This window comes from Typopeltis vanoorti, chromosome 1 (assembly GCF_054136105.1).
Source record: "Typopeltis vanoorti isolate ZY-2024b chromosome 1, IOZ_Tvanoo_1.0, whole genome shotgun sequence".
Classification (NCBI taxonomy): domain Eukaryota; kingdom Metazoa; phylum Arthropoda; class Arachnida; order Uropygi; family Thelyphonidae; genus Typopeltis; species Typopeltis vanoorti.
The window spans coordinates 135,153,451-135,180,324 of record NC_143549.1 but is presented as its reverse complement, the minus strand read 5'-3'; the positions used below and the strand labels follow the sequence as shown (position 1 = coordinate 135,180,324).

Sequence of the window (26,874 nt, the reverse complement as noted above, 5' to 3'; positions counted from 1 at the left end):
GTTTTTGTTCAAGTGAGGGAATCTTTGCTTTGGTCATATTGGACCAGCCTGTCCTTTGTGTGATGCTATTGTCTTGAATGTGAGAATGGTGGAAACATGAGGGGTAAAAATTGCACCTAATGGTCTATGAGAGAACGAGAAAGATTTACTGAACAGGATGTTAGTTTGCCGCATTTCTTCTTTCAAAATATGAATTTGATTTGTTGTATTTCTTACATTTGTTGCAAGTTGTCATGTAGTGTGAAGTCTGGGTGTGACCTGTAGTTTGCTTGAGTCATGCTTACTGTGGTGAATTTTTATCTTGCACTACACCATCCACAGGAGGTTGGTAAACCTATGCTATACTAGTACTGTGGATGTGAAGAAGAAACTTCTTCACATTTGAAGAGAGCTGTAGATTGTATTCCTTGTGAAATGCAATAAATGGGATATCCAGAAGGCAGCAGTTGAAAGGATGAACAAAGGTAAAATTTGTTCTGTGGGTTTGGAATTGAACTTAATATTACATTTATATAGTGTTATTTCTGATATTCCCCCTAATGTATGGTATGCCATTTTTGTAATAAACTTTTTTACCTTTCATGGCATTATTGTAGAGGATCTTGTGAACTTCTTGTTATAGTTATCCTCTTTAAAGGTTTGGCTAATAATTTCATTTTCATTTTTCAGCTCCAGTTCATCAGAGGTGATGATCCCTAATGGTCTGCTCTGATCAGCAGGTGCTGAAAAATGAATGTGAAATTATTTGTATTATTAGGAAAATGTTCTTAGACAGTAGGAATAACTGTTTAAGAACATTTATATGTATAACTGGCTCATAAACACAACACCTAAAATGAGCCATAACAAAATGTGCATGATGTTGTATACATGATAGCTCTTCAGTTATACATTCACCCAGAGATAGTCTCCGTATCTATTCTTTTTTGGTTATGAAGTGGCTTGATTGTTATCTAGGAAGCAAAGTATCTCTTATAAGGTATTTAAACTAAAGTTTCATTTGGAGGTGATTAGGAACCCACCCTAGACTTAGTTTTTCATCCAACAGATGAACTGGCTGGATAATATGTGCTATTGACTTAGTAGCCGTACAAACAGGATTGAGCATTCATTAGCTATATATGGCACTAAATTGGGCCATTGATCTTTATAAGTTATAAGATTAGCAGCATATATATTAGCACCATTGGTGAACTAATTTTTTTAAAATTGTTTTTTTATTTCATGAGATTAATTCTCAAGACAATTTAGGACATTCATCTTTATTTAGATTTGATGAGTCAGAGGTTTACATTATGAAGGAAAGTGGTATTAAACCTGATATCAAAATTGGAGATGTTATTCTTTAAATTAATCCGCTACAAGTCTGCAAAATTCCTTGACTAAATTGAATAACTGTTGTAATAGATATGGTATGAAGGTCAGCAATACCAACGCAGAAGCATTGAAAATAGCAACTGCATTTTGAATGGAGAATCTATAGAACAAGTAAAACATTTCAGCTACTTTTTTTAATGAAGATGGTAAATTAAATGTGGAAGTAGACAACAGAACCAACAAAGCTGGTATGGTAGGAAGTCAACTGAATAAATTTTTTTTATGGAATAAGAGAGAAATTAGTCAAAACACTAAATTATCTGTATACACGACAGTGTTCAAATCAATTTTAACTTATTGATCTGAGAGGTGGGTTAGAAATAAAACACTTGCCCAAAGACTAGACTGCATTCATTTTACACAAATTATGGACTACAACCATGTTATAAATAATTATTTTTATTTCCTGATGTTTCGACCTTCCAGTCAATTCTATGTAAAGTATTCAGAGCATGATCAGAAAGCCCAGCTTGGTCATAGTTATTATATTTAGTGCGTCGTTTATGTTCCTTTTTTCTGATAGGAATTGTGCATCCTGTTTCCCCTATGTTGGGCAAATTACAGGTGCAATGAATATGGTATTATTGTAGTATTCTGTTTGCAGAAGGCTTTAAGGTTGTATTTTTGTAGTCTGTTTATTTTGTCTGGTATGCCTTTAATGTATGGAATGGTTAGTTTTATTAGTCTTTATTTTTGTTTTTAGGTGAGGTCTTGTACAGAATTTTGTTGATTATATTTTGGCTGTATTTTTTAGAAACATATTGCTGATAACTTTTAATTCATCTTAAAGATGAATTATATTGTTTATAATTTAAATTATAAACAATATAATGAATGAACAATATAAAGTTCAACCAAATGAACTTTATCTGCTATGGTGGTAGGGATAAATCTTAAGCATCTTTATATATAGTAAATAAAATCAAGTTTGCTAACTGTTCTGGGTACCACTGCAAAGTTTAAACCTTTGCTGAGTACCCCCGAGCTCATCATTGTTCGGGGCATGGTTCAATTGGTTAACTACGTGACTTTGCTGAAGGCAGTTAGTGGCTTCTGTTGACCCTTGCTTCTGGTTGGTTGTTGTTATCACTGGTTTGTGGTTGGCTGTTATCGTTCACTGCGGAGGAATTCAAATATGTTCATTGGATTTCCGAATGTTGTCAGTTTAAGTCGAAATTTCTTCATGAATCATCATCATCTTACCCTAGTGATTGCAACGCTTGTGCGTTGAATCTCAATGAATTATCAGAATCCTTTCCTTTAGTGTTACACAGTGATCAGCATTCATTTTACAGAAATTATGGACTCTAACCTTGTTATAAATAATTGTTTTAATTTTCTGATGTTATTAAGGTCATCATCTGGAATACACACAGAGAGAGACAAGCTAAATTACATTTCATATAGTATGCTGAAGAGACTTGATTTGATCAACAGTTATTCTACAACGATGACCTTAATTATGGACAATTCGAATCATTTCTGGGATACAAAGAATGCAAAACTCATCCAAATTTCTTCGACTTAAAGATCGACAACATTTGGAAAACCAATGGACGTATCTGAATTCTTTCACAGTAAGTGCAGTGGGAAAAAAAATGACTATAATAAAACTGTAACCATTCCATACATTAAACGGACATTAGACAAAATAAACAGAATACTACAAAAATACAATCTTTAAATCTCTTGCCAAATTAAAGAACTTACTCAATACATCCAATGATCCACTGGTCCACCCTGGGTTATGCCATATTCATTGTACCTGTAATTTGCCCTATATAGGGAAAGCAGGATATGCACAATTCTTATCAGAAAAAAGGAACATAAATGACACATTAAATAATTGTTGATCAAATGTTTCTCTCTCTCTCTCTCTCTCTCTCTCTCTCTATATATATATATACACACACTCCAGATGATGATCTTAATATGAAGGTCAAAACGTGGGGAAATTAAAATAATTATTTATAATATGGCTGTAGAGTCCATGATTGCCCTTGCCAGAGATTACTAACTCAGGAACCTTTCAAAGAAGGGCTTAGAAAAAGTTCCTCCAGTCGGTGAGTAGACATGAATTTAAGGCTCTTTTGGGCAGCTTAGTGCAGGGATGCAAGCACTACTTTCGCTGAGCTATGAGGATGGTTCCTTAAGTTTCCAGCCTGACTAACTTTTAGAGGTGATAGAATCTGTCACCCTTAGCTTCACACAGTAAATTAACATTATGTCCTTGAAAAAATAGTCTACTTGTCTGAAAAATGGCCTAAAACTGCATCTTTCTTCAGTTTTGAGCAGAGGTAGTCACTCAGTGCTAGGGGTGTTCAATCTCCAGGAAGCCACAGTCCTTCACTGCAGCCTTCGCAACAATAACTGTATGGACTGGAGCATTGTAATGAAGCAGGTGAATACCATGACTCACCATTTCTCATCTCTTCTCCCTTATAGCTTTGCATGGTTTGTGCAGGATAATATTCTGCATTCACTGTGGTATTCCCTTTAAGTTAATCAAGAGAATTCCCCAACAAAGATTGTTGCCATAATCTTCTTGGTGGACTGAATGACTGGCTTTTCTCAGCATGCTTTGCCTAGTTTGCACCACTCCGTGGGTTACCCCTTTTGGAAAGAGGATCATAATAAAGGACCATGGTCCAGCACTTCTGATTTCCTTGGCAAGCTCTAAAAACTTGCAGTCACACAATGCTCCTTCTGAACACAGTGACCACCCAGCAAAAACATTTAGTACCAACTTATGCAGGAAAAAAAAGTATTAATCTGGAAAAAAAAAAAATGCTAAATTTTTATTTGCTTTCGTTTCACACTATTTAGGGTATTTTACAATATTACTACCTTACTTTGCTAAATTAACTCTTCAGAAATAGTAAAATCTGTAGCTGATGAACATTGGGTAGAAGGTGCCCTTGTGCAAAACTTTTAGTGCCCCCACAAAATAAGTTTCCATGAAAAATTTTTGTGAAAAATTTTACTTTGTAAAAAGTACAAAACATTTTAAACGCATATAAAAATAAATTTTATTTAACAATAGTAGAACATTGTAATCACTAAAATTCATTAATAAGGAATTTTTAATAAAAATTCTCAAAAATGTTTATTTCGTTAATATATAAATACAACAGAATATATATATGAACAAAAATTACTTTTATTTTAATATAAAAAATATTATTAGATAACAAAGATAATTTGGAGATATGCTTTTAACTATATAACAATTAGGATAAACGTAGATTTATTTTACATATTTATCCGTCTTGCTTTAGCCGCCACAAAATTTTTAATATCTTTCATGTTTCATTAAATCTTCATCGCTCCAATGTTTTAATTTGCTAATGTCTCTTATAACTTTAAAGTCCTCGTTATGTTGTTTTAAGAGTATGAATCTTTCTCCGACTGAAGTTATTGTCATATCTAAAATCACAAAGAAAATGTTTATTTTAAAATTTTGTTTAGGATCATGTGTTGTCTCATCCGATGCTTCATAACCAAACATTGTGTTTTTGTTATTTTGCAAATGTCTTGAAAAATAGGATCAATATTAAGATCGCTTGCTACTTTTGCAGTTCTAATAATATTTTCAAAATAATTACGAGACCAAAATTTACCAAAAATTAACAGAGTAAATAAATTTAAATTAATAAATCTTTGAAATTAAGTTGTCTGCTTGAACTCTAGAATTGATACCTTTAGTTTCATCTTCCATAATATCAAAAAGAGCCTGGTAAATTTTCTTTATTATTTTTAAGTGGCTTTATTGCTTCTACTCTACTTTCCCACCTAGTAGCAGAAAGTGGTTTTAAATTAAAAACACGAATGTTTTTTTAATATAGTCTAATGCTTCACAGATATTAAAAAATAATTATATAATTCCTGTATTATTATTATCTGAGACCTCCAGAGAGTCAAGGATTCATTGAGAGGGGAGTGTAAATTACCCTATCCAGCTATCATACCCTTGAATTCGTTCATACTAGATGCACTCACTACTGCTCTCTGTGAGAAAAATCTAGCTCTTACCCCCTTTCTTGACTGAGAACAACCTTTACTTCCATGTTTTCTCTCCCTGCCTTCCATGTAAAATTTCATCATTTGAAATGCTATGACACCCATTCAAAAGTTTATAGACCTATCATATCACCCCCTCTTTCTCCTGTTAACCAGTCTGCAATCCACATATTTGCAATCTGTCCTCATAATCTAAATCCCATAATCTGGATATAATCTTTGTAACTCTTCTTTGCACCCTTTCCACAGCTTCTTTATCCCCTTGGAACCCGGAGACCAATTCTGCACACAATAATCCAGGTGTGGTCTTATCAAAGCCTTATAAAGAGGCAAAATTACTTCCTTATCCTTACATGTCAAGATTTGCTTCAACATAGCAATTATCCTCTGAGTTGTATTTGTAACTTTTGCTAATGTGACCTTTGAACTTTAAATTCTTATCCACCAATACACCAAGATCTTTGCCTCCTTAGTTTCTTGTAGCATAACCCTGCTAATATAATATGCTGCTGGAATGCTAATCATGCCAAAGTGCATAAATTTATACTTACTAACATTAAACTGACAGCCATTTTTGTTTGCCCAGATTTCCAGTCTATTCAAATCATTTTGTAATTGCTGAATATCAGTAGCATCCCAGATTACCCTGCCTGATGTCATTAATGTATAGATTGAACAATAATTGCCCAAGGACTGAACCCTTGTTTTGTTTTTTAATTTTTAAATTAAAAAGTTTTTTAATAAAATTAATAAAAACACTGGACTTCAAACCCACTGTACTGAACAGACACCTACTTCAAATCAAACTGCAAGCAATGAATTGAAATTTGTACATTGATTATATCTCATTGGTGTGAAGTTTGAAATTTTTTAAATGTGAAGCAAAATTTTTATATAATGGGGTCCAAATTATGCTGTGCATCAATAAAAGGTAACTCATTAAAATATTTAATTTTTCTGCTTATTTTCATTGTTGCAATGATCATATGCATGAGAAATGTTTGAATAGTGAAGAATATGTTTTCTTTGGCTAATGCCAGTCGGATTACGTGAGTATGGGATCTGGGGGGGGCAGTATTGCCAATTTAGCTCTTTTGGAGCTAGATCTAGCTTTTTTTTCCTTCCCTAGCTCCAAAAATTTTAATCTAGCACCTAGCTCCTTCAGCACTAGCTTCAGCTCTTTTTCGTTGTTTTTATAACTTACTGTTAAAGAAATTGTTTTAAAAGTTTTCCAGAGGTTCGCATTTGATAAGGAATTGTACTGTATTGTGCGTTTGCTGTGAACATCGTACACGTTTTAAAAGCATGATGACGTCAGTCAGTCACGTGGCCCAACAGTCTGCCATTTTGTCATCTTAAAGTTGGTAGTGAGTGCAAAGTTTTCAAAGACTAATTGTAATTTGTTGCAGTAAAGAGTTGTATACCCTTCTTCAAAAATGAGCAAAGAGACAAATAAAGCTTACAAGCAAAAATTTAGGAGGGAGTGGTTGCAAATTGGAATGTTTAGTAAATGGTTGTGTGAAGTTCCTGGTGATGCTACAAAAGGCCACTATAAGTTTTGCAATGTAATATAGCTGCTAAATATTGTCAGCTTGTAAAGCATAGCGAAACTAAGAAACATCTTGCTGTAGTTCCATATAAGGCTGTTCCCAATACAAATATGCTTATGAAAAAGTGATGAGACCACTAACTTTGAAGGTAGGTTAGCATTATTTCTTTGTCACTCATCATTCAACAGTTGCAATCATCTAGTAGATCTTTGCAAAAATATCATCCCAGACAGTCAAATTATGTAAAAGATTAAAATGCACCGAATAGTCTAAGAAGTAAAGAATATTCTAAGTGAGCATTTTGAAAATGAAAATTTCAACTTGTTAATAGATGAATCTAATGATATCACAGTGAATAAGATTTTAGGAATGGCCATCATTTATTATAGCAAGAAATTCAACAAAATTATGCATACATTTCTGAGCATTGTGGTTCTAGAAAAGTGTGATGCTAGTGGTATTGTGGCTGCACTGAAAAAAGAGCTCTTGACTAAGAAACTGGAAATTAAAAATATCATTGCAATTGGTACAGACAATGCCAGTGTTATGGTTGGTGTCAATAATGGTGTTTATGAACAACTGAAGGCATATATTCCCTCCTTAATTTTAATTAGATGTGTATGCCATTCATTACAACTGGCAATGTCTCGCACCTGTACAGAATCTCTCCCAAGAATATTAGAATTTTTAGTTGCCGAAAAGTATAAGTGGTTTTCACATTCTTCTACAAGACAAGCAGCATACAAAGAGCTGTATCAAACTATCAACTAAAATAATGCTCCTCTGAAAATTATAAGCAATTGTGCAACAGGTGGCTCTCCATTGAACCTGCAGTAGACAGAATTCTCAGCCAGTGGTTGGAATTAAAAACTCGCTTTGAAGTCGTGAGTGTGACTGAGAAATGTTACAAAGCTCAAATTTTGTGGGAGATGAAAGGAATCTGTTGTACCTTTTATTTTTGTATCCTGTTCAAGTTCAGCAAGTTAACAAAATGCGGATAAGATGAGATTATTTGAAGACTTTTCTCATTTGATTTGCTCTATTGCTGATATGTTAGTGCTACCATCATCAACAGTTGACCCTCTAGAGTCAGACATTGATGACTGTTTGGATCCCAATCTTGGTTACAGATTTGAAAGAAAAATTTCAGAGTTGACGATACAAAAGAAAATAACGAAAAATGATAAGCGAAATCTTAGAAGTAGAGCAAGACAGTTTATTCTTGGTCTCTTCAAGCAGCCTTAAGCAAAGGTTACCTGAAAACTTGAATATTTTAAGAATGTCTTCTTTTTCTCTTGACAATATCCTAAACCAGCGCTTTTCAAACTGGGGGCCGTGAAATAATGGAAACAAATTGAAAATGTTTTAAGACTAAGTAGATTTTTTTTTTAACTTAAAAGAAACGTATTTAATTTTTATTCTTATGTTTTAATGGAAAAAAATCACATATTGGTGAGGGTTCACAAATTTTGCTTCCTGTGTATTTCGGCACTTAATGAATATTAGTAGATATATGATTATTCATATAAGTTTCATTTCAAAGCAGAAATCTAAGAATTGCAGTTTCAAATATTTCACCTGATATTGACTTTTTGTGTTTAGCGGTATTGAAACACATCGGTCACAATAAATTATTAAACTTCTTTTATGTTTTTAATTCTTTCTTTATTACTAATCATTTTACGTTTCATGTGCTTGTACTACAAATGTACAATAACATATCTTTCTGTATAACAATATAAGATAATGTGCTATGTATATGTAAGATGCTAAAAATGTAATATTTGCATTTGATTTTTGCAATATTTGCTGTGTATGTTTTGTATTGAATATAAATACAATAAATGTCTATATTATGATTTTTTTTTTTGAGGGGGGGGCATAATTTTTCCAAAGGGGACCCTGACATCCAGAAGTTTGGGAAGCACTGCCCTAAACAACCTGTTACAGGTTGTTTTAAGATGGAAGTAATAGGTTATAAAAGAACCTGTTACTTCCATCTTAAAAATAATGCTGAAAATAGGAAAGATGTTGCTGCTGCTGAATACCAGTACAATATTATCCACCTAAATAAATGGACAAATATAGACAACACAGCTATTCTGGACTGAAGTATGAGAATATAAAGATGCATCTGGAATGAATCCATTTAAAGAAATTGCTCAGTGTGCAATAAATTTATTAATACCCCAAATTCTAATGTGGAAATTGGATGAATTTTTAGTTCCATGAATGTAGTTAAAACTAAACTAAGAAACAAGATGGAATTGCCAATGCTGACAGCTACTTTGTCAGTTAAGTATGGCCTCAGGCGTAGTAGTGCTGTACAGATTATCATTTACCAGCATCTACACTGAGTAATATTGGAATGATGGCCACACATAATAAAGATGAAAATCTAAGTGAAAAACGTGAGTGAATTAAGCACAGAAGACCACATGGAATATGTATGTAGTTACTTATATGCAAGTATCAGCTACTACTTCTAAAATTTTAACTTTAAATTTTTATTTTTAACTTCTTTTTAGCTCTTTTTTTAAAGATTTAACTGGTTTTAGTAATTTTCATTTAGTAACACTAAAAAAAAGGTTAATGAACAGTGATGGGGAGGGGGGGGGAATAGTGAATGTGACATGTGGGGAAGAGAAAAATATTAAACTCATATGTCTCATGGTATTATTATTTGGAAGGATGTATTAGATCTATTGGTGGACGTACTAGAATACTAAAAATTGATTTTAAAAAAAAAGTACTAGGTCTAATGCGAAAGTACTAGTGGTGGTCAATTTAGAAGTTGAAGAGAGTCTGGGAACTCACCTTGCACTGACCTTTGTTATGTGAAGTTTGCAATGAATGATGTGAAAGAATTGTTATAGAAAGTCCTAACCTTGCTGAAATATCTTTGGGCTTTAGCCGTCTGCCTCAGTCAATTCTACAGACCGACTGTCATGAGGATTATCTTCGATGTTCTCTTCCTCCCATTCCTTCATGATGGAATAAGAAGAAGCTTCCCCATAAACACCATCTAATTGCTGTTTGATAGCACTTGGAGAGAGCCCTTCTTTGGTGAAAATCATAGTGCCGTACTCAATTTTTTAACATTACAGCCACTTAGCATGTGTTAGTCAAACGAGTGCCTCCAACTGAATGACACAAGTAGAGAGTTGAAACCAGTACACTAAGCTCCCATAAGATGGTGCTATTTGTCATGCACAGCATTTTAAAATTGACATGAATTCTGTACTTGAAGCCGGAAACTTTTGGAACTTACCTCATACATAGGCCTAACTATACATTTCCATTCATTATCAATTTGTCATGTGAAATTCTTATTCAGCACTTTTGCACATACCAGAAAAGTTCATCTCCTTGGTCCAGTGCTTCTCATCGTATTAAATATAATCAGATCATCAAATCATGGCCATCCTGTGTCAAATTCATTCTGTCTTCTGAAAGTTCATGTTTTCTTCAATCTCGCATTGTAGTCTGATTCTGGCCAGAACTTGAATGCCGTCATCACTATCCCTGAAACACAAACTGGTTTCAGTAGTTTGTGCTGTTAGGCAAGTGGAGGAATGATATTTGCTAATTCTGTTAAAATAAGAGAAGTAGCTGTCCAATACCCCTTTATAGTACAACTGCAAACTTATCAAACCTGCTTCTCCTCTTATTTATTCTATCTATATGTCCTCTGGAACAACCTTACTAAAACATGTTTCCCAAGAATTTCAACCTACAGCTCTTTAAGAAGAATGTTAATAGGTTTCTTCTTTCTCAACCCTTATCTGTAATTATGTGCTATGCGTTTTTCCACCACTCGTGTGTTGGATAAAAATAAAAAATATTTCCACTCCTTAGGTGCGAAAAGTCTCACTTGTCATTGTATTTTGTCTTCCATTATATATTTTTTCAGTACAACCGAGGGTGTTCTGAAAAGTTCTTGGCTTCAACCATAGATGGCAACACTATTAGCAAGATTTTTTTTAAGTTGGTACATCTGTCATAAGCATCCATGTGAAATTGCAAGTCCTATCAAGTAGTTTGCTTTATACAGCTGTCTGAAGCAAAAGTGTTGTCTATATCCCTTGAAATGGATAAAATTGAGTATTGTGCAGTTATAAAATTCTTTGTGAAAGAAGGTTTAGCACCAAAAGAAATTTATTCGAAGTTCATAAAAGTTTATGGGCACTCTTCTCCTTCATTTTCGACAATTAAGAAATGGGCTGCCGAGTTCAACGTGGCAGTACCAGCCTTGAAGATGAGCCACGTGAAGGACATCCAGAAAGGGTAACGACACCAGAAATCATTGATCAAGTGCACAATGTTGGATGACCAGCGAGTCAAAGTGCGTGAAATTGCTGAGACTATAGGCATTTCAAAGGAACATGTTGAATATATTTTGCATGAAGAATTGCAAATGAAAAAGCTTTGCACAAGATGTGTTCTGTGCTTGCTCACAGCAGATCAAAAAGGCACTCGAATGAAAATCTCTGAAACAGTGCTTGGAACGTTTTAACAAGAATAAAACTGATTTTGTTCATCGATTTATTACTATGGATGAGACTTGGATTTACCATTACACACCAGAATCCAAACAGTAATCAAAACAGTGGACAGAACCTGGTTGTACAGTGCCAAAGAAGATAAAGTCTGTTCCATCAGCAGGATAGGTCATGGCATGGATGCTTTGGGATGCTAAAGGCATTTTGTCGATTAATTATCTTGAAAAGGGTAAAACAATAATCAGCGAATATTATTCCGATCTTTTAACCAGAACATGTGAAAAAATTCGTGAGAAAAGACCCACTTTGCAGAAGAAAAAAAATCATCTTTCATCAGGACAATGCACCTGCCCACAAAAGTGTTTTGGCAATGGGAAAATTATCTGCATTATGAATTGTTGGACCATCCACGCTATTCCCCAAATTTGGCTCCCTCTGACTTCTATCTCTTCCGAAAACTAGAACTCTTCCTCGCTGAACAGTGTTTTTCTGCGAATCAAGAAGTGATTGCAGGTGTAGAGGGGTATTTTGCAGATCTTACTGAGAACCACTACAGGGAAGGGATAATGGTGTTCTTCAGCATTGCTGGAATAAATGTATTAGTCTTAAGTGAGATTATATAAAAATAAATTTGAAATTATAAATTTCTTTTTTCATTCTTAGGCCAAGAACGTTTCAGACCACCCTCATATAATCTTCTACAGCTCCCAACATTCTTTCTTTCCCTGTATTGATACCCCCCCCCCCATACAGTATATTAATCTAGTATGGATGATTGGATGTTATCACTCATGTTGATATTTAATGGAGAAAATGTTTAAGTAATATTAAGCCAATATTTTACCTAAAATTATTATTGACTTGATAATTTAATATCAAATAAATTTAGTTATTGCCTTCAGATGTGTTTTATCTGCTAAACATCAACGTAGGTATAAAATGTTGAAATATTCATTAAACAATATAAGATTTATCCCAAAGAAACCTCCTGGCTATTGTAATCTGTTTTAGAGTTTTTCTGTATCTCTGCAGCATGTAGCTACATACTCCATGCATGCATGTTCCTTGCACATTGTGCACTTTTAACATACTCCGAGCAGCATTTGTCAGAGGAGTAAAAGCAGAGTAGAAACTCCGGAGGTTGTATCACTTGTAGTGTCAAAAGACATAAGGTTGTGATTGATTGATTTGAAGGACATTCTGTGGAGTAGAGTTGCACAAGATTGTGATCCGAATTGAGGGGAGAGGTGACCACTACAGCGTATTTGAAGAACTGGCTAAAAAGATCATACCTGTTAGGAGAAATTTCAGTTGATAGATGTATAATATGCGTTATAACAGGATAGGGATTGTGGATATTAAAGTCACCTAGGAAGATGGCATGACTATTTGGATTGCAGATGATTGAGCTTCATAGAGCAGAAACTAAAGAGATCAGTGGTTTCAGAGTTTGGAGACCAGTAAATGCAACAGATGTTGTAATGGGACAAGCAAACCTTGAGACAGGGGATTCTGAATTTGCTATTTGCTGGCAAGCAGTGTCATATTTCACAAAGGCTGCCATCTTTGTAGTGAAAGAAATTGGGAAATGCGTAATTATGGTATTGAAGCTGAAGAGTAGTGGATGTAGCTGTAATGTAGGTTTCTGTTGAGAATAAGAGATCTTGTCTAGATGACTAAGCGATCTCATACACATTGTCTCAGAGGAACCTCTAATAAAGTATTAAGATATCCAAAGTTCCTTCATATTTCAATAAATGTTGAAAATCTGTCATAAATCTGCTTATTACAAAAGATGTATTTTTTTCACCTAGATCACAGGATTTCATGTTCCTGATTAGACTTGAACTGCCATTATCCACACAGATGAATGTAAAAATGTATCCAGTATCTAATATAGTTATTTAAGGGTTTGCAAACTATAAATACCATTGACCCTGATTATCAGATCCACTGGGAAAAACATGCTAATTTCTTGGAACATACAGAGTTGTTTCTGTAATTATTTCATTGAGAATTATTTCTGTAAATTAAACTGCAGAATATCTGAGACCATTAATGAGACTCGATACATTTAAGATCACTTTACAAAGGATACTAATTTGAAATTTAGATGCTTAGTCTATCATTTTGCTTTTGATTTATGTGTCTACATGCATAATCATATTAAAAGATCACAATTACCACTTTTCATGAAGTCAGGTTCAGTTTTCACTGTATACATAAATTATCATTATTATCTGAGACGGCAAGGAGTCATCGAGGGAGGCTGTAAATTACCCAACCCAGCTATCATACCTACCCTTGAATTCATTCATACTAGATGTACTCACTACCTGCAAGGGCAAATTATTCCACTCACTCACTGCTCTTTGGGAGAAAAACCTAGCTCTTACCCCTTTCTTGACTGCAAATAAATTTAACTTCCATGGATGCCCCACCTTCCATATAACGAAAAATTTCATCAGTTCAAATGCTACCCATTCAAAAGTTTATAGACCTCTATCATATCACCCCCTCTTTCTCCTGTTAACCAGAGTCTGCAATCCATACTCACACTCTGTCCTCATAATTTAAATCCCATAATCTAGATATAATTTTTGTAACTCTTCTTTGTGCCCTTTCCTCAGCTTCTTTATCCCCTTGGAACCTGGGAGACCAAATCTGCACACAGTAATCCAAGTGTGGTCTTATCAAAGGCTTATAAAGAGGCAAAATTACTTCCTTATCCTTACATGTCAAGGATAAGGAATTAGATTTCCAGTCTATTCAAATCATTTTGTAATTGCTGAATATCAGTAGCATCCCTGATTGCCCTTCCTATCTTTACATCATGAGCAAACAATTGCACATCTGATGATAGACCCTGCTTGATGTCATTGATGTATAGATTGAACAATAATGGCCCAAGGACTGAACCCTGAGGTTCACCACTGGTTACCTTAAATCTGGTAGATTCACACCAACTGTATACCACTTTTTGATATCTGTGTCAACCATCTCCTGATCTAAGTCAATAGATTATGTTCCAATCCCATATTCTCCAATTTACACAACAGCCTATCATGTGGTATCCTATTTATGTATTACGTATAATCTTGTGCCAATCTTGGTGTTAACTGATAGTTGTTAAAAAAAAAAAAAAAATGTACATATGTTTTATCTTTTTGTTGGACTTATGCAAGATGGTCAACCTATTATTCTTTGACACCTCCAGGGAGTCCAAAGACTCATCGAGGGAGAGTGTGCCAACAGCATTGAACAATTGCCCCTTTCAACTACTAACCGTGCTCAAACTTACTTAACTGAGCCATTAGTTGCAGAGGCTCTACAAATCGACCAACCTTTGCTGGCATGTTACATTACTGTACATAACAGCCGGCTGGGTTGGGCTAGTGGTTAGCGTATCCACTCTCTAGCCAAAAGGCTGCGGGTTCGAATTCCGCCATGGGCATGGATGTTTGTGATTGTCTGTGAAATTATGGTGGTGGTGGTCGGCGGTAGATGGTGTTGGTGTTGGATGATGAGGGTTGGTGGAGTAGTGAGGCGAGGAGTTGTAGAGTAGATGCCCTCCCTCGATGAGTCTTTGGACTCCCTGGAGGTGTGATAATATAATAATAATAATATACTACCAGGGATGAGTACAGATTCTAGAAAGGAACCTGCTCATCTTAAATTTGAAGACGTATTTTTTTGGGAAACACATGCTGTTCCAAAATACAGCAGAGAAGGAAGAGAAACTTGTTCTGAGTTTGCAGTTGAACTGTGGAAGGTGTGTTCTGTAGCAGCTGTATTTGTTTCAGTGGAGAGGGGAATTATTGACGTTCTGAGGAACATTTACCATCAAAATATTATAGAGATGCATGTAGCATTATCCAGCTTTTCCAAACTGATTTAACATACAGTTTCTGATTAATCATTTCAATGTCCATTATTTGAGGTTTGTCCTATTCAAACACAGTACTACCTAACAGGGGTGGGGAACCCCTCGCCCGTGGGCAAAATTTCAATTCGCCCCTTTGCTGATGTATGTGCATGTACATCAGCACACTACACACACTATATATAAGAGTTAAAATTTGCCAGTCGCCTGCAAAAGTTTTTAAATTAGCAATTCGCCCTTGATACTAAAAAGGTTCCTCACCCCTGACCTAACATCATCAGAAACCAAACCATCATAAAAACTTATCTTTCCAGTTTCCATTATTTGCAGTTGTACTGCAGATATATGAATTATTTGCAATAAATCTTGGATATACATCTGCAATGTTACATTATACATTTTTTGTAAAATATATGTAAATTATATACACTAGTGGCCAAAATTTTGCTTAGATTGATGTGAAGTAGCTTTCCTTCATTTGAATGTAGCCAATGAGCATGAGTCTTTAGAGTGCCAATCAGGTGTCATCTTGTTTTGGCAATGAGCCAATAAGGTCACAGTAGGATTCAGCTATTGATCTCATGTATTGAGCTGAGAGGAAGACATTTGTCAGTGTGTTATGTGATTGCTATCTTTTTTTTTTTTTTTTTTTGTTGTGTGTGTGTTCTTTCATTTAGTGAGCTTGTAAAATGTAATAAAATTAAAGAAATGGTGCAAAGAGTTGACTGGTCACCCAGAAAGCGATGTAAAATAGTACTATTAAGTGAACAAGGCTACAGTTATGAAGAAATTAGAAGAAAAATTGGTGGAAACTTAACCAACGGTGGCATTTCTAAATTTTTGAAGAGGTATGAGGAGACTCAAGTCACTACAAAACCAGACTGGTAAAGGCAGGAAAAGGTGCACAACAGCAAGTGATGATAGAAGAATTGAGAGACTGTGCTTACGTGACAGAAGAAAATCATCTGGGTACATACAAGATGAAATGGCGCAATACAATGTGAAGTTGAGTGCAAGGACTGTTCGGCGCAGACTGCAGGAATTTGGTCTAAATGCTAGAATTCCATGAAAAAAAGCCATTTTTATCTCTCAAACAAAGGTTGAAAAGATTAAACTGGGCTAAAACCCATGTTAACTGGACAGTGGAAGAATGGGACAGTGTTATTTGGAGTGATGAGACCAAAATCTCCCTGTTTGGTAGTGATGGCATAAAATACGTAAGGAGAAGATTTGCATCATGATTGCATTACACCTACCGTGAAACACCCACTTAGTGTTATGATCTGAGGTTGTATGACATCAAAAGGTGTGGGCTGAATTTGTGTGATTAATGGGAATATAAATGCCCAAAAATACATAAATGAAATACTTGAGCCCAAACTGAAGCCTTCTGCAATTGTTCTTTTTCCAAGATAATGAAGCATTTATATTTGACACAGGATTCAGCTCCATATCATGTTGCTGCTGTATGTACAAAATAATCATTTTGTTTCAAGATAATCATATTCCACTGCTGGAATGGCCTGGGAATAGCCCAGACCTTAACCCAATCGAAAATCTATGGAGCCGACTAAAGAAACTTGTTAGTCAGAAGCAACCCACCAGTAAAACCCAATTAATAGAAGCAATAATTCAATCTTGGTTTCACATTATAACAGCTGCAGAACTAAAAAAAAACATTGGTTCACTCAATGTGAAGGTGTTGTAAGGCAGTAATTAATGCTAAAGGTTATCCAACTAAGTATTAACTCACATTGTCAGAATTTTTGTGTATCTCATTTTTTCTGTGTTTCACTTTTCTTCTTTATAACTGCTGTTCTAATAAAAAAAATCCTTCATAAAAGTTATTGCATTACATTCTTGATTAAATTATCTTTCCATTAATATATAATTTTATGGTATTACTCCAAAAAAAAAGTGGTGTTATATGCCATCAAACCTCAGAAATACAGTTTACATACACTAGTGGCCAAAAGGTTTCCACAATTTTGGCCACTAGTGTATGTAAACTTCATCACTTCTAATATACTTTTAAATTGCATGTTAGTAAGTACCGTATCTTTAATTGCATCTTATTCTTCTGTATTTTGCAGGAAAAAAAGAAGTCAGAGGACAAAAAGAAGATGTTTAAAAAGTTCATGGAGGATAATGAAGATGAAGAAGATGATGATGATGATGAAGGTATATTAGTATTAATAGAGTAGAAAGTTTTTCAGCTGAGAGAGAACATTGATATTCTTATAGAGAAATATTAATTCCTGATATGCACTCTCAAGGAATTATGCAGCATACTATGATTGTACTTTCATACCTTATGTACTATACTGTACCTTCATTTTGTAGCTATGTAAAAATTATTTTGCAACGAGAGCCATAATATCAGGTGGTTAATTTTTTTTCCTCTTGCTGAGGTCAGATCAGTAGTGTTAATGATTGGCCAGATTAGTGTGACTTTAGCATACTATCTATATGATAGTCACCCTACTATATATATACTATCTATTTTGGAGGCTTAATGGATTTTTTACAACACTCAAAAAGAATTAAAATAGAATTTAATACTTCCTATATTTCGTCCTAGTCACTAGGACATCTACGGGGATTACAAAAACACTTAATATAACATGCACACACAAATCTTACAATACTAAGCCCAACCACGTGGGTGACCCTAAAATCCTATCTAGGTGGAGTGCCCTCTAAGGGCTGTAGTAGGTGGCCTGGAACGTAAGGTGGGACCTCTGGTGATGAGTGTTTCCCAAATCTTCGGAAGCTTAATGCAACCATATTTATTAAGATTTGGTTGGTTTCTGAGAGCTGCTGCTGCTGCTTCTAAGAAAAGTCTCTCTTTCTTGAATTTGCTGTGGTGGAGCATGGTGGTTTTCTTCTATGATACTCTGTGGGTGGTGTCCAGAACATGGTCAGCCAAGCCTGAATGGCCATAGTTGTGTTTACAGATGTAAGACTTGTGTTCCTCCAGGCGGATGGATGCTGATCTGCCTGTCTGTCCAAAGTACGCCAGCGTACCGGAACAGGGTACTTTGTAAACTCCAGGCAGCGAGAGAGGAGGGAGCTGATCTTTTGTAGAACGGATAAGGGTAGCAAGTTTGCGATAGGGCTTACATGCTGTGTGTAGGTTGTACAGACATGGCGAAAGTAAAAGTAAGATTGCAAGTGAATTTGTTTTTAATGAGTCTACAATACGGACTTTTATCCGAAGCTGATAAGTATTGCAAGCAAGGTAAAGTTGCACTACATTTGCAAGTATGTAATGCACACATAACTAAAGTGCTATAAAAGTTGAAATGGAAGATCTGTTGATTATTTGGCTGTTCAAATGACTTGAGCTTTTTTTTTTTCCCATAAAAAAAAATTGCGTTACCTAATGTAAGTACAAGCATTTATTAAACATTTACTTTGCATTCATTTTTTATCTTTCCTAAAAGAGTACCATATAAAACAAATTGTTAATACAATAATTGGTCATGGAAGAATTGTAATTTTTACCGTTGATTATTATATTTGATAATGCTATTTTGATATATCGGTAACATCGAGGGATTAATAAATCACGTTAATCAAGGGATACCTGTACTTGTTAATATATTAGAATCTTAATTGGACATGATATGTAAGTTATAGTGATCTCTTATACATTTGAAATAAAGGTCAACATTATTTAGTCCCGTGAGATACCCTCTCAATCTTTTTCTGAAAGCATATTCTGAGATTATTGATTTGATTTCATTTGGGAGTTTATTGTAGCTGGTTGTTGCTAGGTATTCAAAGGATTTATCAAAAATTTCTTTGTTTGCCTTGGGTACTACCAGCAAGTTCCGTCCACAGCATAAAACAAAGTCTACATTATATACCAAAAAAAAACTTGCAACATTCTTTCTTACATATACAACCATAGAGAGTTTCTGTAATGGCAAAATATTGCAAACAGATTGCTGTTGAATGTGCACTGCAGTCAGTAATGGTTATAGCTCTAATTATTCTGTTTTGTATTTGTATAAATGGAAGCAGATTGTAGTAATCTCCATCCCAACAGGTGATACCATATTTCAGTGAGAAATTTACCCCAAAATTGCTATTGATGTGGAGGCTTAAATATTTGACTGATTTTTTGACTAAGCTAATTACAATTTTGGATATCACTAGATTTTGTTTCATGCTATTTTATGGTTATATTGCGATCTAGCTTATCTCCTAACGTGAAGTGTACATATCTTGTTTTATCAGTATTAATTTTAAGATCATTATTGCTAAACCACTTATTTAGTTTCAACATACAGTTAATCCAATTTTCTAGATCCTGAAGGCGTTACACCATACAGCATTAGTATACATTTTAGTGTATACTAATGCTGTATTGTCAGCAAATGATATCATTTTTCCAAAAAGTTTGTTTTACACAGATCATTAACATATTAAAAATAAGATGGGTCCTATCACCAAACCTTATAGGATTGTGTTTTATTTTTGTTGTGCTATTAAATGTGCTGTAGCTGGTTTGCTTTCTATTATTCAGATAGGATATGAGCTAATCAATAGTAACTCTAATACCATATTTAGACATTTTCAATAGTAGTAGTAGGTCATGATGAACACAGACACTTTAGATGTCAAGAAAGATGACTGCTGTGTACATTCCTTTATTTATTCCACTATAAACTATTTTATGGAACTCCAATAACACTTTCAGTATTGTATCTAGATCTAAACCCACACATTAGATTAGATGCTTATAAGGATATGGAATTTAGATAACTATTCTATTTTTTTATTATTATTTTTTTTTTTTTTACTACGATTTCAATAACTTCTGATATTGTGGATAATATAGATATTGGTCTTTTTTATTTCATTTTTGTTACCTCCTTTAAATAGCAGAATAACTGAAGCAATCTTTAAGTGTTCTATAAATTTTCCATGATCAAAAGATTTACTAATATATACAGTTGAACCTTGAACAATGCGTGGATTAGGGGTGATCCGCGTATAACTTTTGACTCCCCAAATAGCCTTACTGATAACATAAACAGTCAGTTAACACATAGTTTATATGTATGTATATATACTATATTCTTACAAAAAAGTAAGTTAGAGAAAAGAAAATGTTATTAAAGAAAATCATAAGGAAGAGAAAATACATTTACAGTACTGTACTGTATTTATCAATAAGTTTACAAGATGAATCGTATGTCTGTCACTACCTACATCAATATTGTCTTATATGATACAAAACATTGTAGATTTTATATGTATCACTAAACTGGACATCAAAAATGAAAAGATAATGGGAAAAAGAAATTATTCATATTTATTTACAGGTATAATGATTCATGATTACGAAGAATCAGCAATATGATTGCTTTATGGTAGCCTAGTGTAATCGACAAGATTGCTTCACGGTAGCCTAGCATATACACTAATATATGAATCGTTATAAAATTATTTTATTCTAATTAATTAAATAAATTTAACTAATAAGTTATAAATTATCTACACGTAAACACAAGTATTATTTATTAAATATACTGCCAAATATTTGAGTTTGAAAATAACAATCATCAGTGGCCTGAACATATTTTACAAGGTAGAATGCAAACAATTGAATTATTCAAAATAGTACGAGCTGCGTGATGTTAAATTGCTAATAGCGTTATGCTTCACTGAAGAAAAGGTTAATCATAAAAGTGATAAAATAATTATATAATTTATCTTATCATCCAAAAAAAATTATATTTTCTATCTTTGTAAATATCACTTGGCTGTAAAAATAATAATTAATTAAATGATATTTTCGAGATAAAATATGGGCAGTAAATTTAATAAATAATACTTATTGTGTTTACGTGTTGGTGATACTATGGCACAAGCTTCCCTCAAAACTAGAATTCAATTCCTTCATGGGGAAAAAACTTTGCCAAAGAGACCGGTAAACTATCTGTTACAAGGTAAGTTGTGAGGGAGGATTACTTTTTTTAAAAAAAATGCCATGACCTTCAGATTCCAGAAAATGTCAGTTATGTAATAATACTTGATATGCAGTATTAAAACTGCAATGATCCTTTCTGGTTAATTTATTTAACATTGCAGAAATACAAGAAACATTTTCATAAGTTGACCATAGTGAATTGTTTTGGATTATATTCATTTTTGATTCACAGTTTGCTAGTGATACAAAAAGTAACTTAAATATTGTGTATTTAATACATTAGATGAAGTGATGGATGAGGAAGAGGAAGATGATGATGAAGACGATGATGAAGATGATGGTGAGTGATTTATTGTATTTATTGCAGTAGTGACTGTTTATTCTCAGCCTTACTAAAATGGGATACCATTTAATTTTTATTTTTAATGTTTTTATATTGATTACTTGCTTCTGTGATAACCTTGCAGAATTTAACTCTTCTTAAAATTTTGAATTACATATAAATTTAAAATCTTTTAATCCTGCCATACTGCACCATTTTATTTTGTTGCTTATTATTCAACTGTGGTAGCTGTCTGTATGTATGTCATCACAGCTGTAGAAAAAAGTTTAATCTACTTTTTTCCCTCTAAAATAGGATCTCTCCCTTGTATTTTACTATGTTACACACTTGAAAATTAAGTTTTCAGGCATTTGGAATGAGTTCAAACATGTCATAAAATTTTTTTATAGCATTTTATTAAAAAAATGTGTGTGTCCATTCCATCTCCCTTTTCATGTTACCCTTATAGATTGTCTCTCATGGCAAAATTATTTCTTACAAACTCCATATTGTTTATGATAGGGCAGTTAATCCTCTTTACTATGGCTGTAAATTGCTGTGTACTTTCAGCTGGTTTGCCTGTTGTATGGGATGAAAAACATAGATTTCCACAAACTAAAACTCCCACCCTTGCATGAGTCCTGCTAACTTAGTTGGGCTTGAATAGCCCTGATAATGGTTCTTTGCATCCTAGACTGGACTTATAATACCCAGATATTTTCAACCACTGGACATTGTCTATACCAGGGGTCGGCAACCTGCGGCTCTTCGTTAATAAACAATCTATTTTTGAATAATGCAAAACGAATGTTATTTATTAAATTAGAAACTAAAAATCCTAAATTTAGCATTTGCAATAAATTAAGGACATTTTACATTTAATCAAGGATATTTTACAATTGAAAATAGTACATGCGATGCCGAAAAATTTAATACTTTCATGTTTGAACTCTTTGAAATCATACGCAATAATCCTTCTTTACATTTATTTACATTTTACAAAAATTCTACTTTATGGTGGATATGACTTCCCATTTAAATGCACTAAATAAGAAACTACAGGGAAAGAGAAATACAGAAGTTTTGCTTTCAGAAGAAGTGATTTCGTTTGAACAAAAATTATATTTGTTTGCGACAGACTTAGAGAAAGGCACATTATTACATTTTCCTACGTTGAAGAAATATCAACAATAACAAGCTGATAATAATTCCATAAATTTAACCTTTTTCAAAGAAATTGTGGTAAATATGCAATCTGCATTTAATGGGAGATTTGAGGAATTTAGAAAGAACAAGGCAACTGTCATTTTTATTGCGACCACTTGAAATTAATCCTGACAAATTAAATTTTTCACCCTTTGCTGGAATTGATGAGATTACATTTCAACTTCACTTAGAGGGCCTGAAAACCCAGGATTTGTGGAATTCAAAACTTAGAAATCTTAAAGCTGACCTGGAGGAGTTGGAAAGACAAAAATCTGCCCTTGCAATACAAAAAGATCTGAAATAGATCTTAAAAGCAAAATCAGATTGTATTTGACACGGAATTGTTTAATGGACACTTACATTCGGTGATTTCAAACATACGATTTGGACTTCTGTCGATTTTCTTATCGATATATTTCAGTGAGCAAATATTTTCTAATATGATTTTAAAAGTAAGTTGAGAAATCTATTTAACAACATGAGTCTTTCGTCATGTTTGAAAATGAAAAATAACTGCTGCAATAAATTTGGTATGAAAAGCAGCAATAAAAACACAGACAATGAAAATAAGCAGGAACGTTGAAAACATCAACTGCATTCTAAATGGAGAACCTGTAGAACAAGAAGTAAAAACATTTCAGTTGTTTTTTGGCATAATTTTTAGTTTTGTGGCATTAACTATGGAAATACACAGCAAAACTAGTATGGTAGGAAGTCAACTGAGTAAATTTATATGGGATAAGAGAGTCAAAACACATTAGTCAAAGACAACTAGCAGTATGTAACACAGCAATCAAGCCAGTGTTAAATTATAGTTCTGAGACTTTGGTTAGAAATAGCAGTTGATTAAAGATATGAGTTGTGAAAAAAATAAGGGGATGAACAGACAATGTCAGTTGCACAATCATTAAAAATAAGGATATTAGGAAGGAAGGATGGAACTTGACATTAGGCATTCAGAAATGTGCAACAACAGCTAATTTTATGTAATATCATCATCATCACACTTAAACTGAATGGGAAAGGAGAAAACAAGTTTTTCCAGAATGGCAAGGCAAAAACTCAGTAAGACCAAGATCTTGGTGTATATTGATACAGTAATTACCTTGAATGACTGATATAAGATTTGTTAGTTGGATTTTTGATAGATAACAGATTAATTTAGAGGAAAATTGTTGATAGGAAGTTGGTAATGACATGACACTTGTGTATAGTTATGTCATAATATTCTAATCCCCCTGAGTGTATATACCTGAAATTTGATGATTATGCGTTTTATAGATATATTATGACTATATAAATGAATCTTTCTCTTTCTCTCTCTCTCTCTCACTCACACACACACACACACACACAAAAAGTTACATCTTAAAACCTTGGCTGAAGTCTTTTCTGACATTAATTATAGAATATCTGCATTTTCATTAGGTGAATCAAATGGACACAAAGGAAGTTGTACTGTAGGCAATCTTGACCTTGAAGCTTAGAATGCATACTTTCCAAATCCTTCAGCAATTTAAATTATTGGAAGTTCTTGAAAAGAAATAACAACAGTAGTTACTTAGTTTATAACTATGGCATATTCCACAAAATTCTTAACACGTAGTTAGCCACTAAAACCTCAAATTTTAGATAATCTTATGTACAAGATGACTTGCTAAGGAGGAAGCATGACATTCCATTCATTAAAAATCCAAATTGCATCACATGAATTTAATGTAGTTTTATGGCACTTGATGTTTAAAGAGATGTGGCTTGAAAAATCTGATTGATCCAATTTTGTGATGACAGAATGCTGAATAATATTAAGGGATGTTTAATGGTATTCTGACCATTTTTTCCTTTTTCTTTCCTTTTTTTATTACATACAAGGGTGGTCTGAAAAGTTCTCGGACTAATAATGAAAAAATGAATTTATAATTTCAAAATTGTTTTTATTTTTCAACATAATCTCCCTGAAGACTAATACATTTATTCCAGTGCCATTATCCCACCCTGTAGTGGTTCTCAGTAAGCTCTTCAAAATACCCCTCTACAGCTGCAATCACCTTGATTTGAAGAAAAATGCTGTCGGGTGGATGTTCCAACAATTCATAGAAATCTCTACCTTATTCTTTCATATTCATCTGGTCTCCTTCACTCTCATAATGCAAGAGTTGTTCTGAAGCTGTTCACTTTCTTTCTTGAAATCTTGATTTTATCAAACGCAACTTTCCTCATAGCAGATTACCTTGGAGATTTCATTGTTCAGCGATAATGTTCAGCAATAATGTGATAACTAGATTTATGCCTTGAGAGAAATTAATAGGTAGAAAGGATTACCAGAGTTTGTTGAGTGCATTATCAGTGAATGAGTTGTTTTAAGGGAGATATGATAGGCACTTTGTAAATAATGACTTTCTCTTCCAGCTTTGCATCATTAGCAAACAATTGAATATTTCCCCTTAAATCATTTTTTATATCACTGATGTACGAGGGTGGTCTGAAAAGTTCTGGCCTAACAATGAAAAAACATTTATAATTTCAAAATTTTTATTTTTCAACATAATCTCCCTTATGACTAATACATACCTGTCTTTGACTAATGTGTTTTGACTCGCTTATCCCATATAAATTTACTCAGTTGACTTCCTACAATACTAGTTTTGCTGTGTATTTCCATAGTTAATGCCAAAAAACAACTGAAATGTTTTTACTTCATGATAAGATCTACAAAATACCCCTCTACAGCTGCAATCACCTCTTGATTCAAAGAAAAATGCTGACGAACGAAGAAGTGTTTTAGTTTTTGGGAAGAGAAGTCAGAGGGAGCCAAATCTGGAGAATAGGGTGGATGCTCCAACAATTCATAGTGCAGATTCCGTATTTTTTCCATTGACAAAACTCTAATGGGCAAGTGCATTGTCCTGATGAAAGTGATTTTTTCCTTCTGCAAACTGTGTCTTTTCTCACAAATATTTTCATCTAGTCTGGTTAAAAGATCAGAATAATATTCTCTGGTTATTGTTTTACCCTTTTCAACATAATAAACAAAATGCCTTTAGCACAAAACACTAATCCACGAACCTTTACTGCTGATGGAACCGACTGTCTTCTTTGGCACTGAAAAAACGGCTTCTGACCACTGTCGTGGCTCTTGTTTGGATTCTGGTACATAATGGAGAATCCAAGTCTCATCCATGGTAACAAATCGACTCACAAAATCAGTTTTATTCTTGTTAAAACGCTCCAAGCACTGTTCAGAGATTTTCATTCGAGTGCGTCTTTGATCTGCTGTGAGCAAGCATGGCACCCATCTTGCGCAAATCTTTTTCATTTGCAATTCTTTATGCAAAATATATCCATGTTTTTTTGAAATGCCTATAGTCTCAGGGTAGTGTTACACTTTTTGGACGTCCTTCATGTGGATCATCTTCAAGGCTGGTACACCCACGTTTAAACACTGAGCCCATTTCTTAATTCTCAAAAATGAAGGAGAAGAGTGTCTAAATGTTTTTGAACTTCTAATGAATTTCTTTTGCTGTTAAACCTTTTAGAAAGAATTTTATAACTGCACAATACTCAATTTTATCCATTTGAAAAGATACAGACAACTGCCTAAAACAAACTACTTGATAGAATGACTTGCAATTTCACATAGATGCTTATGACAGGTGTACCAACTTAGAAAAAAAATCTTGCCGATAATGTTGCCATCTATGATCGAGGCCGAGAACTTATCACCCTCGTACTTTTTTTTTCTTGTATCCATTAGCTGCTCTTATAACAAAGTGTATACTCTGTATTCTCTGATTCATGACAGCTGGCTTCACAAACAGTAAACAGCAGTCCAGTAATGGCAGACAGTATCTTTCTGTCAGCTGTGCAATCAAGATTGTTTCTTGTCCACATGAAGTTTTCAGATATTTTAATTCCAACACTGTTGGAAGGCATCTGTGTTGCTGTTAAATATGAAGAACTGCTAGGCTTTAACCTTACTGGCCATTATGGATCAAATACGCATTCTCATACGATTCATATCCATCATATATTTCAATGTAATATGAATGGTATTACAATTTTAATATGTA

The 26,874-nt window shown here is 33.8% G+C and overlaps 1 protein-coding gene across 1 annotated transcript in view; it reads left to right on the top strand.

Moving 5' to 3' along the window:
- The window catches only part of LOC150110453 (uncharacterized), a 64,483-nt gene that overhangs the window by 5,964 nt on the left and 31,645 nt on the right, over positions 1-26,874 (top strand). Inside the window, exons 2-3 of the mRNA XM_090399392.1 lie at positions 17,426-17,513; positions 21,560-21,616. Coding sequence (XP_090255518.1) covers positions 17,426-17,513; positions 21,560-21,616 — 145 coding nt within the window. The remainder of the gene's footprint in view (positions 1-17,425; positions 17,514-21,559; positions 21,617-26,874) is intronic.